Genomic DNA, 14,335 nt, shown 5'->3' on the forward strand with positions numbered 1-14,335 from the left:
AATTCTTCCTGTCATCGGGGGGCTGTTCCTTCTGGCTCTGCTTCCAGTTGGGTGGGGCCTGTTTCCCGCTGCTGCCAGCCAGCTTTGCTGCCCTCCTCTTGCCTGTCGGAGGTGGCAGGGGGTGTTTGCTGTCTTTGCCACCTGCCGCTCCTCTCTGTAGGTTCTTGCTGACAATGAAAACCAGCTTGCTTGAGGGAATTGGTGAGTGATGCAGTCACCGCCCCTGAGGGTTAGTATCTGTCTATCCATCCATCGCACAGTCTCTTCCCCAAGCATCCAGCCACTCTCCCTGCATATTTAACCCACACCTCAGCATCATCCATTACGGAAATTCTTTCCCTGTATCTGCTCTCTGACTCTTTTTTTTTTTTTATGTGCTTCCTTGCTTCTCACCCCGCACCTGCGGTGGGCGTACGAGTGCTCACTGTCGCTCATCTTGCCCTGCTCCCGTAACGCGCCATCTCTCTCCTTGCCTTGCTCTTTGCAACGTGTACGTAATGCAGGTAAGCGCAGCGCTCGCCACCTGTCTCCCTTTCCCTGCTCCTGTGACGTGCGCAGTACGTATATGCGCTGGACTTAGCTGTTTCAGGGCGAACGTGCCAGCCGTGCCTTCTCGGCTGAGCCCTGCCGGCTTGGCTGTTACCTTCTGCGTTTCCCAAGATGCTGGGAGTGGTGAAATCTTGCAGTGTGGGTTCCTTCTTTTCAGCAAGCGAGTCTTGCTGTGCTGTGCGTCAGGAAACTGTTCTCCGGATAAAGGCAGCGCCGTTTGTCTAAAGGGGGTGAGCTTTCTCTTTGCTTGCTGCAGTTACCTCTTTCCTGATGGGCGCAATCAGAACCCTGACCTGACCGGCCTCTGTGAGCCCACCCCTCAGGATCACATCAAGGTGACACAGGTGAGAGAAGCCTCCGGAGCCCCAGGGCTTGCTGAAGGAACTGAGGGTCGTAACCTGCGGTGCAATCTGCTCCTTTCTCTCTCCTCTTCAGGAGCAGTATGAGCTGTACTGTGAGATGGGCTCCACCTTTCAGCTGTGCAAGATCTGTGCCGAGAATGACAAGGACGTCAAGATCGAGCCCTGTGGACACCTGATGTGCACCTCGTGTCTCACAGCGTGGCAGGTAACGCCCTCCCCCCTCCCTTGTGCCAGCTCTCAAAGCACGGCAGTGGACACCCTTCCCCGTGGCTCTTTCCTCTCCCCTCCCCCCGAGCTTTGCAAACTCAGTTGGACTCTGTGGTCTGAGCCTGTAGGGCAATCTTTTTATCTTTTATTAATGGAAAACTAAGAATCGCGTTGCTGGGCACATGCGCCTTTCTCGCACATCGCGCCGCGAGCGTGAAGGTCCGTGTCGCATGAGTGTCGGGCTCTCTTTTTTTATGTCTCTGCAGGAGTCGGAGGGCCAGGGCTGCCCGTTCTGCCGCTGTGAGATAAAAGGCACAGAGCCCATTGTGGTGGACCCGTTTGATCCGAGAGGCGGAAGCATGGGAGGCCTGGTTGGGCACTGTGTGGATGGAGCACCTTCTCCTAACTACGATGAGGATGACGACGACAGACAGGAGGACCCCTTCTTCATGATGAAGGAATTAGCTGGCGCCAAGGTAACTCCGAGCGTGATGGCACAGGGCTGGCCTGTGGATGCTTCTGTCTCGTGGTAATGGCTGACGCCCACCTCACATGTCAGCACACAATGTGAGATTTATTGTCTCTAGGACATTCTGCTCCAGGATTCTTTTCCCCTTTTGTCTGGAGCATTTTTATCTTTCTGCAGATTTTGAGCTAGGCAGAAGAGGCACATTTTTTAGCAAATCTCTGGCAGATGCATGCACATCCTCAAGTCTGTTTTTATTGTTGTTGTGGCAGCTTGCAGCTAGGTTGTAACCCATATCTTGCAGAGAGAAAGGGAGACCCCATGAAGCCAGTCTGAGCTTTACATAGAAACGTGATGGTAGTCTGCCCATCCATACCCAACGGCTTTGGCCTCTCCCACTTCTGCCAGCAGCTTAAGCCAGATGCATCTGAAAGGGGGTTAGTGTTTGCCTGGCCCTTTGTACAGAGCAGTGCTGAATCAGCTACATTCATGGTACCTGCGTGGGCACCGCATTGTGCTGGCCCGGTGTGTTGCTGCCACCTTCAGGCCAGCAGGTGGAATTACTGCAGGGAAGTTGATGACTTTGTATTTTTTTTTTCTCTTTTTTTTTAAACCTAGTGGTTTCCTTATGCTCTTTATTGGTCTATAGTGCCATCGGCCTTCATTTTCAACCACTCAAAGGTTATCCCTTTTTATTTTTGTACCCCTCCTCCCAGCTCAGCCCGACTGTCGCAGCAACAGCCCTCAGCCAGGGGCTACAAACTGCAGCTGCCTTGCTAACATGGACCCTAGATATTGCTGTTGAGCGATGGCCGAAACTCCCTCCTAGGTGCTATAAATGCAGTCTCCAAAGCCTCAGCTGGCCCAGGCTCGGCAAATGAACTGAATCCAGATCTTCCACGTAGGCAGTGAACATCATTTGCCACTGAGCCAGCAGGCTAGCCTCAAGTTTGTATTTTGAAAGCACCATCCGTGTGCACGGCTCTGGACATATGCAGGTGGTATATCAGTAAAAGTGAAAATAAGGTTTACTTTGGGACCCAGGGAATGCGCATACAGTAAATGTTCCTGCCCAGAAGGGCTAATGGCAGACAGTGATTGTGAGGAGTGAAGGTCGCAGAGAGTTCGTGGTCCTATGATAGGCGAGGCCCAGGCTGTGCATCAGTGCCCACTGTGTTTTTTATCCCTACAGGTTGAACGGCCTCCGTCTCCAGTTTCAATGGCTCCACAAGCCTCGCTGCCTCCAGTGCCTCCACGCCTTGATCTCCTGCAGCAGTGGGGACCCAGCCCTCCAGGGGCTTCCAGTCCAGGGACCGCTTCAAAGGTAATTGTACCTCTAGGAGGGGTTCGAAAGCTGGCTCCCAGGTGTCCCCCCCCCCCCCCCCCCCCCCTTAACGATGACCATGACCCTCTTCCCTAACCCACCAGGGATTGTGAACTAGGGATGTGCAATAGCTTGCTCTGACTCGGCAGTTGCACATCCCTGGACAGATTTATAGTCCACCTGGTAAAACGGGTATGCGTGTTTCTCGTTATTCAGACTACAAGCGTGCTCTCCGTTTTCCCACAGTGACTCTCTTCCTCCCCCAGGGGCTGTGAACACTGCTGTACAATTCACCTTCGACGGTCAGAAGAATGGGCTGGGCACATGTTCCCTGGCTTCTGGGCTCAGACTTCCCAGGAAATGAATTAAAGCTGTACGGCTAGCGGTGGCAATGTGCGATGTTTAGGGTAGGCACAGAGCAGGGAGTGTGTGCACTATCGCTCCTAGGTTTCAGCATTTAAACAGAGAAAATATTTTGTTTTCTGATCGAACCAAGAAAGCCCAAATCAAACTGAATGGGACTCAAGTGCTGATAGAGCGCGTTACCTGTAGAAGCGTGTGCGCAGTGCTGATAGAGCGCGTTACCTGTAGAAGCGTGTGCGCAGTGCTGATAGAGCGCGTTACCTGTAGAAGCGTGTGCGTAGTACTGATAGAGCGCGTTACCTGTAGAAGCGTGTGCGCAGTGCTGATAGAGCGCGTTACCTGTAGAAGCGTGTGCGCAGTGCTGATAGAGCGCGTTACCTGTAGAAGCGTGTGCGTAGTGCTGATAGAGCGCGTTACCTGTAGAAGCGTGTGCGTAGTGCTGATAGAGCGCGTTACCTGTAGAAGCGTGTGCGCAGTGCTGATAGAGCGCGTTACCTGTAGAAGCGTGTGCGCAGTGCTGATAGAGTGCGTTACCTGTAGAAGCGTGTGCGCAGTGCTGATAGAGCGCGTTACCTGTAGAAGCGTTGTGCGCAGTGCTGATAGAGCGCGTTACCTGTAGAAGCGTTGTGCGTAGTGCTGATAGAGCGCGCATTACCTGTAGAAGCGTTGTGCGTAGTGCTGATAGAGCGCGCATTACCTGTAGAAGCGTTGTGCGTAGTGCTGATAGAGCGCGTTACCTGTAGAAGCGTTGTGCGTAGTGCTGATAGAGCGCGTTACCTGTAGAAGCGTGTGCGCAGTGCTGATAGAGCGCGTTACCTGTAGAAGCGTTGTGCGTAGTGCTGATAGAGCGCGTTACCTGTAGAAGCGTGTGCGCAGTGCTGATAGAGCGCGTTACCTGTAGAAGCGTGTGCGCAGTGCTGATAGAGCGCGCATTACCTGTAGAAGCGTTGTGCGTAGTGCTGATAGAGCGCGCATTACCTGTAGAAGCGTGCGCGTAGTGCTGATAGAGCGCGTTACCTGTAGAAGCGTGCGCGCAGTGCTGATAGAGCGCGTTACCTGTAGAAGCGTTGTGCGCAGTGCTGATAGAGCGCGTTACCTGTAGAAGCGTTGTGCGCAGTGCTGATAGAGCGCGTTACCTGTAGAAGCGTGCGCGCAGTGCTGATAGAGCGCGTTACCTGTAGAAGCGTGCGCGTAGTGCTGATAGAGCGCGTTACCTGTAGAAGCGTTGTGCGCAGTGCTGATAGAGCGCGTTACCTGTAGAAGCGTTGTGCGCAGTGCTGATAGAGCGCGTTACCTGTAGAAGCGTGCGCGCAGTGCTGATAGAGCGCGTTACCTGTAGAAGCGTGCGCGTAGTGCTGATAGAGCGCGCATTACCTGTAGAAGCGTTGTGCGTAGTGCTGATAGAGCGCGTTACCTGTAGAAGCGTTGTGCGTAGTGCTGATAGAGCGCGTTACCTGTAGAAGCGTGCGCGCAGTGCTGATAGAGCGCGTTACCTGTAGAAGCGTGCGCGTAGTGCTGATAGAGCGCGTTACCTGTAGAAGCGTGCGCGCAGTGCTGATAGAGCGCGTTACCTGTAGAAGCGTGCGCGTAGTGCTGATAGAGCGCGTTACCTGTAGAAGCGTGCGCGTAGTGCTGATAGAGCGCGCATTACCTGTAGAAGCGTTGTGCGTAGTGCTGATAGAGCGCGCATTACCTGTAGAAGCGTGCGCGTAGTGCTGATAGAGCGCGTTACCTGTAGAAGCGTGCGCGTAGTGCTGATAGAGCGCGCATTACCTGTAGAAGCGTGCGCGTAGTGCTGATAGAGCGCGCATTACCTGTAGAAGCGTTGTGCGTAGTGCTGATAGAGCGCGTTACCTGTAGAAGCGTTGTGCGTAGTGCTGATAGAGCGCGCATTACCTGTAGAAGCGTTGTGCGTAGTGCTGATAGAGCGCGTTACCTGTAGAAGCGTGCGCGTAGTGCTGATAGAGCGCGCATTACCTGTAGAAGCGTTGTGCGTAGTGCTGATAGAGCGCGCATTACCTGTAGAAGCGTGCGCGTAGTGCTGATAGAGCGCGTTACCTGTAGAAGCGTGCGCGTAGTGCTGATAGAGCGCGCGTTACCTGTAGAAGCGTTGTGCGTAGTGCTGATAGAGCGCGTTACCTGTAGAAGCGTTGTGCGTAGTGCTGATAGAGCGCGCGTTACCTGTAGAAGCGTTGTGCGTAGTGCTGATAGAGCGCGTTACCTGTAGAAGCGTTGTGCGTAGTGCTGATAGAGCGCGTTACCTGTAGAAGCGTGCGCGTAGTGCTGATAGAGCGCGCGTTACCTGTAGAAGCGTTGTGCGTAGTGCTGATAGAGCGCGTTACCTGTAGAAGCGTTGTGCGTAGTGCTGATAGAGCGCGTTACCTGTAGAAGCGTTGTGCGTAGTGCTGATAGAGCGCGTTACCTGTAGAAGCGTGTGCGCAGTGCTGATAGAGCGCGTTACCTGTAGAAGCGTTGTGCGTAGTGCTGATAGAGCGCGTTACCTGTAGAAGCGTGTGCGCAGTGCTGATAGAGCGCGTTACCTGTAGAAGCGTTGTGCGTAGTGCTGATAGAGCGCGTTACCTGTAGAAGCGTTGTGCGTAGTGCTGATAGAGCGCGTTACCTGTAGAAGCGTTGTGCGTAGTGCTGATAGAGCGCGTTACCTGTAGAAGCGTTGTGCGTAGTGCTGATAGAGCGCGTTACCTGTAGAAGCGTGTGCGCAGTGCTGATAGAGCGCGTTACCTGTAGAAGCGTTGTGCGTAGTGCTGATAGAGCGCGTTACCTGTAGAAGCGTTGTGCGTAGTGCTGATAGAGCGCGTTACCTGTAGAAGCGTTGTGCGCAGTGCTGATAGAGCGCGTTACCTGTAGAAGCGTTGTGCGTAGTGCTGATAGAGCGCGTTACCTGTAGAAGCGTGTGCGCAGTGCTGATAGAGCGCGTTACCTGTAGAAGCGTGCGCGTAGTGCTGATAGAGCGCGTTACCTGTAGAAGCGTTGTGCGTAGTGCTGATAGAGCGCGTTACCTGTAGAAGCGTGTGCGCAGTGCTGATAGAGCGCGTTACCTGTAGAAGCGTTGTGCGTAGTGCTGATAGAGCGCGTTACCTGTAGAAGCGTGTGCGCAGTGCTGATAGAGCGCGTTACCTGTAGAAGCGTTGTGCGTAGTGCTGATAGAGCGCGCATTACCTGTAGAAGCGTTGTGCGTAGTGCTGATAGAGCGCGTTACCTGTGCGTAGGTAGGTTTTGAACCTTTTTGAATTGGTGCGTTTTGATGCTTTTTTTTGCCTTACAGGCTTTGACCGGCTGCATTCATAAAGGTAAACCGTTACCAGTCCCTCCAACCCAGAGAGACCTGCCTCCGCCTCCCCCGCCCGAGAGACCGCACGCCAGCGGCGCAGAGAATCGCCCTCAGAGACGCCCACTGCCTTGCACGCCCAGTGACTTTCTCACCAGGGACAAACCGCCCCTTGTGCCATTAAACCGCCAGGCAGAGTCCTGGCAGCCGCGGCCCATCCCTAAAGCACCAAGCACTACTCTGAGTCCCGGGGACCCCTGGGCAGGCAGGGAGCTGAGCAATCGGCACTCCCTGCCCTTCTTCCTACCCTCTCAGGCGGATTCCGGGCAGGATCCCCGCCGGCACGGAAGCACGCTCAGCTTGGACAACACTGTGGTAAGTGGGGGTTTTTAAGGGTAGACGGGAGTTCCCATGCTCGTACCTGTTGAGGGGGGGGGACGGGGGACACTAGGACTACGTTGAAGGGGTTTCCTATTCTTTTGGACCCAGCTATTGCTTAGAAAACAGATTTGATTATTTATAGCGGTGCTCTGTGGAGACTCGGGGCGGGGGGGAGGGTCTCTGATCCGTCCAGGAGAAAAAGCTTTACTTCAGCCTGCCGGAGCTGAGGGTGGCTTCTCCAAAATTTAGATAGTTGGGTGGCTGTGTTCATTTTTTTTTTATTGCATCTGACCCTTTTCTCCTGCTCCTTTGTACTTCCAGTATCATCAGAATCGGGGCTACCCAGCACTTTTTTTTTTTTTCTCCTTTCCCCTCCCAGCTTGGCGTGCGGTCCGGTAATTGCAGTCGCTGCCCTGGGCTGGGGGCCATGCGGCAGGGCTCTGCCCGGATCCCTGCCTTCATGGGCCCTGGATCTGGCTGACTCGCCGGGAGCTGTAAACCCCCCCCCCCCCGCAGCATCTCCAGTCTTGGCCAACCCAGGAGCGAAAGACCGGACCCCGGGATTTGAACCGGGGATTTTCCCCGTACGTCGGTGAGAAACGCTGAGCCCCAGGGTGGGTGCTTCCTACCTGAACAAGCGAGAGAGCGCAGGGCCCTTGGTGCGTGCGGGGAAGCAGTTGAGTTGTGGAGCTGAGCCGTCTCACACGGGACAGTCCTCAGAGCCACTTACCAGGTTTTTTTTTTTTTTTGTCCTGAACAAGCCTGGGGTTGTCTAATTGGACAGCAAGCTGCATGTCCTTCACTTATGCCCGAGCGGATTCGACCTTGGGACCATTACTGCTCTGGTCCATCGCGGGCATCCTCTGTTAAGCTGTATGTAGCGCTATTGTTTGGATGCAGACTCCTGATGTGACAGCAGATTGGGGCAGTCTGAGCGTTTAGAGCCCCACTCCAACCCCTCTAGGGTGCATTTTTATTTCCTGTTCTATTTCTTAAAAAAACAAACAAACAAACACCCCCCCCCCCCCCCCCCAGAGACCCAGTTTTTTGCAGGCATGGTGGTTTCTCTTTTTGTTACAATTCCATCAAAGTATTAATTTTGTCTTCTTTGCTTGACTTGTTGTTTGAATAAACAGATTTAAACTAAAGTCGATACTTGGGAGTCCCATGTGTGTATAACTAAGTGAAGAGTTTGCCTTTGGAAAAAACAGGATTGCTGTCCTTTAGCAAGCTTTCTCCAAGGACAGCCGTTCATTAGTCACACACAAACCCTCCCCTCCCCAACTGCGTAGCGTCACTCCAGGAATGAGGCGCGGCGTCCGGCCACGGGAACACGGGAGCCCGCTGCACGGGCTCTGAAGGGTCTGCGGCTCCTTGCACCTGCGCAACTGATGATGAACCGCTTGTCTTTAGAGAGTTGTCCTAAAGCAACGGGAGGTGGTCAGGCAGTCTGCTTGGATCGCTGTGCCTCCTGTCTCATGTGACAGTCCAGTTTTGTTCATCACCTGAGGCAGGAGGCAGGTTTCCCAGTTCTCCTGGTATTTTGAAAAGTTCACAGGGCACCCAGAAATGCGACACATGTAGGCGCTTAATAATTTAGCTGGCTGTCCTTGCTGTACCTCGTGGGTTGTAAGAGTTGCCTCTCCCCGGTGGTCTCCTCACCAAAGCCCGCCGTAAGGGACAGCTCCAGAAGCACAAAACCGTTTTTCCAGATTGAAATGCTTTGTGCTTCTCCCTGACATGTGAGGGGTAAGTGCTGTTTTCTGCACGGATGTCCTCATTTTGGCAGGCCCTTACTAACCACATTAAAAGTGACGCCTTGTCACTAAAAGCTGCTCTAGAAATGCATAGACCGTACAGAGGTGCTCCTCGGGTGCCTTGTCACTAAAAGCTGCTCTAGAAATGCATAGACAGTACAGAGGTGCTCCTCAGGTGCCTTGTCACTAAAAGCTGCTCTAGAAATGCATAGACAGTACAGAGGTGCTCCTCGGGTGCCTTGTCACTAAAAGCTGCTCTAGAAATGCATAGACAGTACAGAGGTGCTCCTCGGGTACCTTGTCACTAAAAGCTGCTCTAGAAATGCATAGACAGTACAGAGGTGCTCCTCGGGTGCCTTGTCACTAAAAGCTGCTCTAGAAATGCATAGACAGTACAGAGGTGCTCCTCGGGTGCCTTGTCACTAAAAGCTGCTCTAGAAATGCATAGACCGTACAGAGGTGCTCCTCGGATGCCTTGTCACTAAAAGCTGCTCTAGAAATGCATAGACCGTACAGAGGTGCTCCTCGGGTGCCTTGTCACTAAAAGCTGCTCTAGAAATGCATAGACAGTACAGAGGTGCTCCTCGGGTGCCTTGTCACTAAAAGCTGCTCTAGAAATGCATAGACAGTACAGAGGTGCTCCTCAGGTGCCTTGTCACTAAAAGCTGCTCTAGAAATGCATAGACAGTACAGAGGTGCTCCTCGGTGCCTTGTCACTAAAAGCTGCTCTAGAAATGCATAGACAGTACAGAGGTGCTCCTCGGGTGCCTTGTCACTAAAAGCTGCTCTAGAAATGCATAGACCGTACAGAGGTTGCTCCTCGGATGCCTTGTCACTAAAAGCTGCTCTAGAAATGCATAGACAGTACAGAGGTGCTCCTCGGGTGCCTTGTCACTAAAAGCTGCTCTAGAAATGCATAGACCGTACAGAGGTGCTCCTCGGGTGCCTTGTCACTAAAAGCTGCTCTAGAAATGCATAGACCGTACAGAGGTGCTCCTCGGGTGCCTTGTCACTAAAAGCTGCTCTAGAAATGCATAGACAGTACAGAGGTGCTCCTCGGGTGCCTTGTCACTAAAAGCTGCTCTAGAAATGCATAGACCGTACAGAGGTGCTCCTCGGTGCCTTGTCACTAAAAGCTGCTCTAGAAATGCATAGACAGTACAGAGGTGCTCCTCGGATGCCTTGTCAGGATTGCAGATGCTTGGACCCGGGGGAGTAAGCCCGCATTTTTGCGATCTGACCCCTGAAATCGTGCCTCCGGGGCGGACAGGTATGTGCAGGGATAACTTGCTGCAGGCCTTCTCTTCAGCTCTGCTGGGATAGGATATCGGCAGCACTGCCTCTTTTTTTGTTTGTTTGTTAATTTTATTTTTTTTTATTGCTCTTCCCCCTCCCCCCCCCCCCTTCCCCCAGAACATGAACAGCGGACCCTTGGCAGCTTCTGAGACTGAGCATCCCAGAGTGAAAGCCTCCTCCTCTGCCAGTGCCATCTACTCCCTGGCCTCCAGGTAGGTACACTCCAGCTGCCTCTCACTGCACTAGGAAGGGTTTATGAGCAGCAAGAACGCTGCTGGCAGGTGCCAGGCCCCTTCTCTTCTCTGTCCTCACTGCATTTGCATCTTGTCTGATGGCAACACGACCGCCTGCAGACGTCGATGGCGAGGGAAACCTCACCTTTCTCAAGAAAATTCTCATCAGTGTGATGCAAATAAAAAGGGCTGCCTGTGCGTTACCTGAAGGAGATGCCGTGCGGCTGTCGGCTTTTTAATCTGTCCATCACGCTGCAGTAATTGGGGGAGACCCGAATCCCTGAAGAGAGAGCCGGGTTATGTTTACTGGCTGCGTCTTGTTCACTTATGTTGGTGGGGTGCGTGGTGTTCTCTGCCTGCTCTCCTGATGTTGGGCACCAGAGCTGGCGCTCACCCCCTTTGTGCACATGCGACTGTGCTCTGGGAACATTACTCTCTAACACGCTGCTTGTCTCTTCTCCTACTCAGGCCACTGCCGATGCCCGCTCTGCTTCCTGGGGAGCAGTGCGACAGTGACGATAATGCCGAGTATATGACTCCCTCTTCCCGCCACTGCTACCTGCTGTGCAGAAGACGGACATCGCGCAGCCTTTGGAAACCAGTCAGCACTTTCAGTGAGAGCTTGGCTGGAGAAATTCCTTGTGCATGTGTGTGTGTGTGTGTGAGATGGCCCTGGTCTGTGCTGGTGCATGGCAGAGCTGTCTGAAGTCTGGTGCAGGGCAGAGTAATGTCTGCTCATAGAGGGGAGCCTGTGGGACCGGGGACAGTACACGCCGATGCTTTCTCGCCCCAGTCCGGCACAGGGCAGGTAGAGGCGAGAGTGACCTCGGTGGCAGAGAAGCCACCCTTACTTCAGGTTTGGGGCAGTGGGAGCTGAAGCAGCAGCGAGTTCGTGCTCCTGGGTTTACGTGGCAGCGTCTCCCCCCATCCCTGCCCATTGCCTGCAAGAGGGAGGGCACAGCAGCTGTGGGGGGGGGGGGGGGATCCAGGAGTGACTCCGCCTGAAGGGGTGGGGAGGAGAGAAGAAGACTCGCTTACTTTACGTAGACTTCATTCTACCAGTTTTCCTTCAGCTTGCTTCATCTGCTATCCTTACGTTTTTAGACTTGTCTCTTCCTTTCTCCTGTATCCTGGTTCTCTTCTTACTGATTGTCTTCCTGCTAAACCCTCAGTTCCCCCTAATAGTTCTTCCTAGTTTACATCATCGCCCTTGCCAAACTGGCTGTAATGCTAACTCCTGATTTCTTCAGGTGTGCACGCGGTGTCCTCATTGCCGTGATCCCTGTGCCTGTCGCTGGGTCTCAGCTCTCTCACTCTCGCTCTCTCGCGCGCTCTCTCAAAATCAGATGTCCTGGGAGTTCTCTGTACCTCTCTGCCCATAACTCCTGTCCCTGACTCACCTGATGCACCTAAGCTCTTCTTACGTCTTCTTCTCTGATTCCAGCTCCAACACTTGCCACTGGTCCTCATCTCAGCCTTGTTCTCTTTAGATCCTCTGTCACTGCTCTTCTTCCATTACTCACGCCCCACTTTCTCCTCATTGTTTAATTCCTGTTCTGGAGAATGTTTGCCTTGCCAACTCTTCTTCCTCCGCCCTTCCCCCTTCTACTTTTACATTTCAGTCCTTTGATATTAACTGCATTAAACTCGGCTCTTAAGTCTCATCCAAGAATCTTCTGTCCTGCTGCTCCTCCCAGTCAGATCCACTCAGACCTCCAACACTATCCGACCCCTGTACCTCTGCGACCTGCGCCACCGCTAGCAGAAAACTAAAGTGTAAGAAATCCAAACAGGCTCTTCTGTCGTCATTTCGGCTCTGAATTATTGCTAAAGCCAGTTTGCTTCTCTCCCTTGGCCACTTCTCTTCTGTGGCCTCCTAATGCTCCTGCTTCTGTTTCTCCTATGCCACACCTCTTGCTTCCTGGAATTCATTGTTCTGTGCATCCCACAAAACCCCAAGCGTACTCTTCATTCATTGCCAGGCTCTGTTGCTGCTTCCTTTCTCTGTTCACCCCCAGTCCTGTACAATCTGTTTTTAGCTTCTAAGGCTAATACTTCTCCTGATGATCCCATTTCCACCTCACTTCCCTTTATTGTGACCTTTCTCAGCATTTCTTTTCTGCAGCACAGCCCCAGACACTTTCAAGCACACTGTGCTCTGTTCTATTTATTAAAAAAGCCTTTTATTTTCAGTCTGTCATTCCCCCACCTTTATATTTTCAGAATCCTAGGACGGACAATCAAGCAGCAGATTCTGGACTTTCATCCGATGCCGTCAATCCCTTCCTGTTCTCTGCTGGACTTATCCTCCTCTGCCTGTACATTAGTGTCCATACATTTAACTATTTAGATCTTGCCGCAGCCTTAGACACATAGGACTCTAACGTTCTTGTTGCCACTCTCTCCTCACGCTGGTAATACCTTCACTTAACTTTTCTTCTTACCCCTCTAATCATTCCTTCAGCATTCTGGTGAATAACTGTTCTGCAAATTCCACACAGTTTGCTAATGTGTAGCCAGATGGACTCGGGTTTATGCTCCCCTGCCAGCAGGTGGAGATGAGTTCAGGTTTCAAAGCTGATATCACCCCTAGATACACCCCTGCGGTGACCTCAGCCCTTCAGTATTTCTTAGTCTCCAACAGATGCAGACATGCTTTCCTTATGGGAATCGCTGTACCTTTTGGAAGAAGAAATTCTACTTTTAAATTGGAGAAAAGATTTGAGCCCCAGTTGAGAATTCCTGAGGTGATTTCCGAGATCCCTCAGAGGTGAGCTTGGTCTGGTAGCCGGTTCCCGGCATGGATTCAGCTGCTAAGCAGCTGAAAGGCAGCGGGTGCAGGAAGCCGAGCGTTGACGGTGACGGCCAAAACCCTCGCCCCCCGCAGCTGGAGATCGTCTCTGTACTCATCCGGTAAGCACTGAGCCCAGCTAAGTGTAAAAAAAAAAATAAAAAATTTTGGCTCCCGATTCAGAGACATTGGGGGGGGTTTCGGTAAGACTTCCTCCAGTCTCCTTGCTCGGCACGCCGTACTGACGTCATTCCCGATCCCACGAGTAAGGGGAAGTGGGCTTCCGAGTGGGTTGAGCGGCCCTGCCGGTGGGCACACCACGTGATAGGCCGTGGTTGGCGTCATCTTGCACACATTTTTGTGCCTGTATTGCCCACCATAGAGCTTCGGTTATGAAGCTGTGTGTGTCGGCTCTGTGCACGTCTCGTGCATATATACACACACAATTTACTAGGCGCAGAATACAAGTAAAGCTGGGGCGCACAGGCTGTGCATGTGCCTCGCTGCGGCACATGTAGGCGCCCCAAAATCTATGCACATAAAATTTAAGTGCTAGACGTCTAAACACACAGTTACCGTCGCCAATGACTCTGACAGCAAAGAAACATAAGTGCCTTTCTCTTGCGCTGCTTGTCATATTAGAGCTGCACAATCTGATCTGGATTCTTGCTTTTGTCAAGACTGTGAGGAAGCCCAGGGAGAGTTGGCCTCCCCGGACTTTGCTAAGCCCAGCTCCTCCCATTCAGAGGCTGGGTCCAGCCACAACCTTAACTGGAAGTTCCCCGGATCTGAGAAACCCTGGGACCTGGGTCATCCATGGGAGAGGGAAATTTAGCAGCATCTACCCTAGTACCTCCTGGGCTAGGCATGGACCCGGCCACCTTCTCTTGGGTGGAATTCTTTCAAGGCCTTCAAGCTTTCATATAGGCACAGTCTGCTATCTCACTTGCCCCTGTCTGGACGGAACCTTAGCCAGTAAGCCCTCCCTCTCCCAGTCCTATTGGCAGACCTCGAGGCATGCCTCAACTTACCAAGGGTATCCCTGGAAGGGACCTGGATGGTACAGACGAAGAAGAGGATCCAGATTCCGTGGAAGATGGGGAAATTCCCCCTGGTTTAGAACTGTATTGGACCATGTTTATGGTTTTCCATAGAGACAAATTGCCGGCCCTGGTTTCCCAGACCCTGAAAGATGCTGGGAGTTCCTGGGGTGGACTCTGTGTTGGAACCAAAGAAGAATCCCATTATGGTTTTCCTACAGAGAGCCTCTTGCTACTTTCCAGTACTGGAAGCCATCCAGGAATTGATTGACCTAGAATG

General features: G+C 52.7%; 1 protein-coding gene across 1 annotated transcript in view; it reads left to right on the forward strand.

Moving 5' to 3' along the window:
• LOC115074286 (E3 ubiquitin-protein ligase CBL-like) overlaps positions 1-14,335 on the forward strand; it is a 53,451-nt gene that overhangs the window by 30,128 nt on the left and 8,988 nt on the right. Inside the window, 8 exon segments of the mRNA XM_029573604.1 lie at positions 806-893; positions 985-1,116; positions 1,385-1,594; positions 2,777-2,908; positions 6,555-6,932; positions 10,109-10,203; positions 10,693-10,769; positions 10,772-10,838. Coding sequence (XP_029429464.1) covers positions 806-893; positions 985-1,116; positions 1,385-1,594; positions 2,777-2,908; positions 6,555-6,932; positions 10,109-10,203; positions 10,693-10,769; positions 10,772-10,838 — 1,179 coding nt within the window.

Source organism: Rhinatrema bivittatum, chromosome 12 (genome assembly GCF_901001135.1).
Source record: "Rhinatrema bivittatum chromosome 12, aRhiBiv1.1, whole genome shotgun sequence".
Lineage (NCBI taxonomy): Eukaryota > Metazoa > Chordata > Amphibia > Gymnophiona > Rhinatrematidae > Rhinatrema > Rhinatrema bivittatum.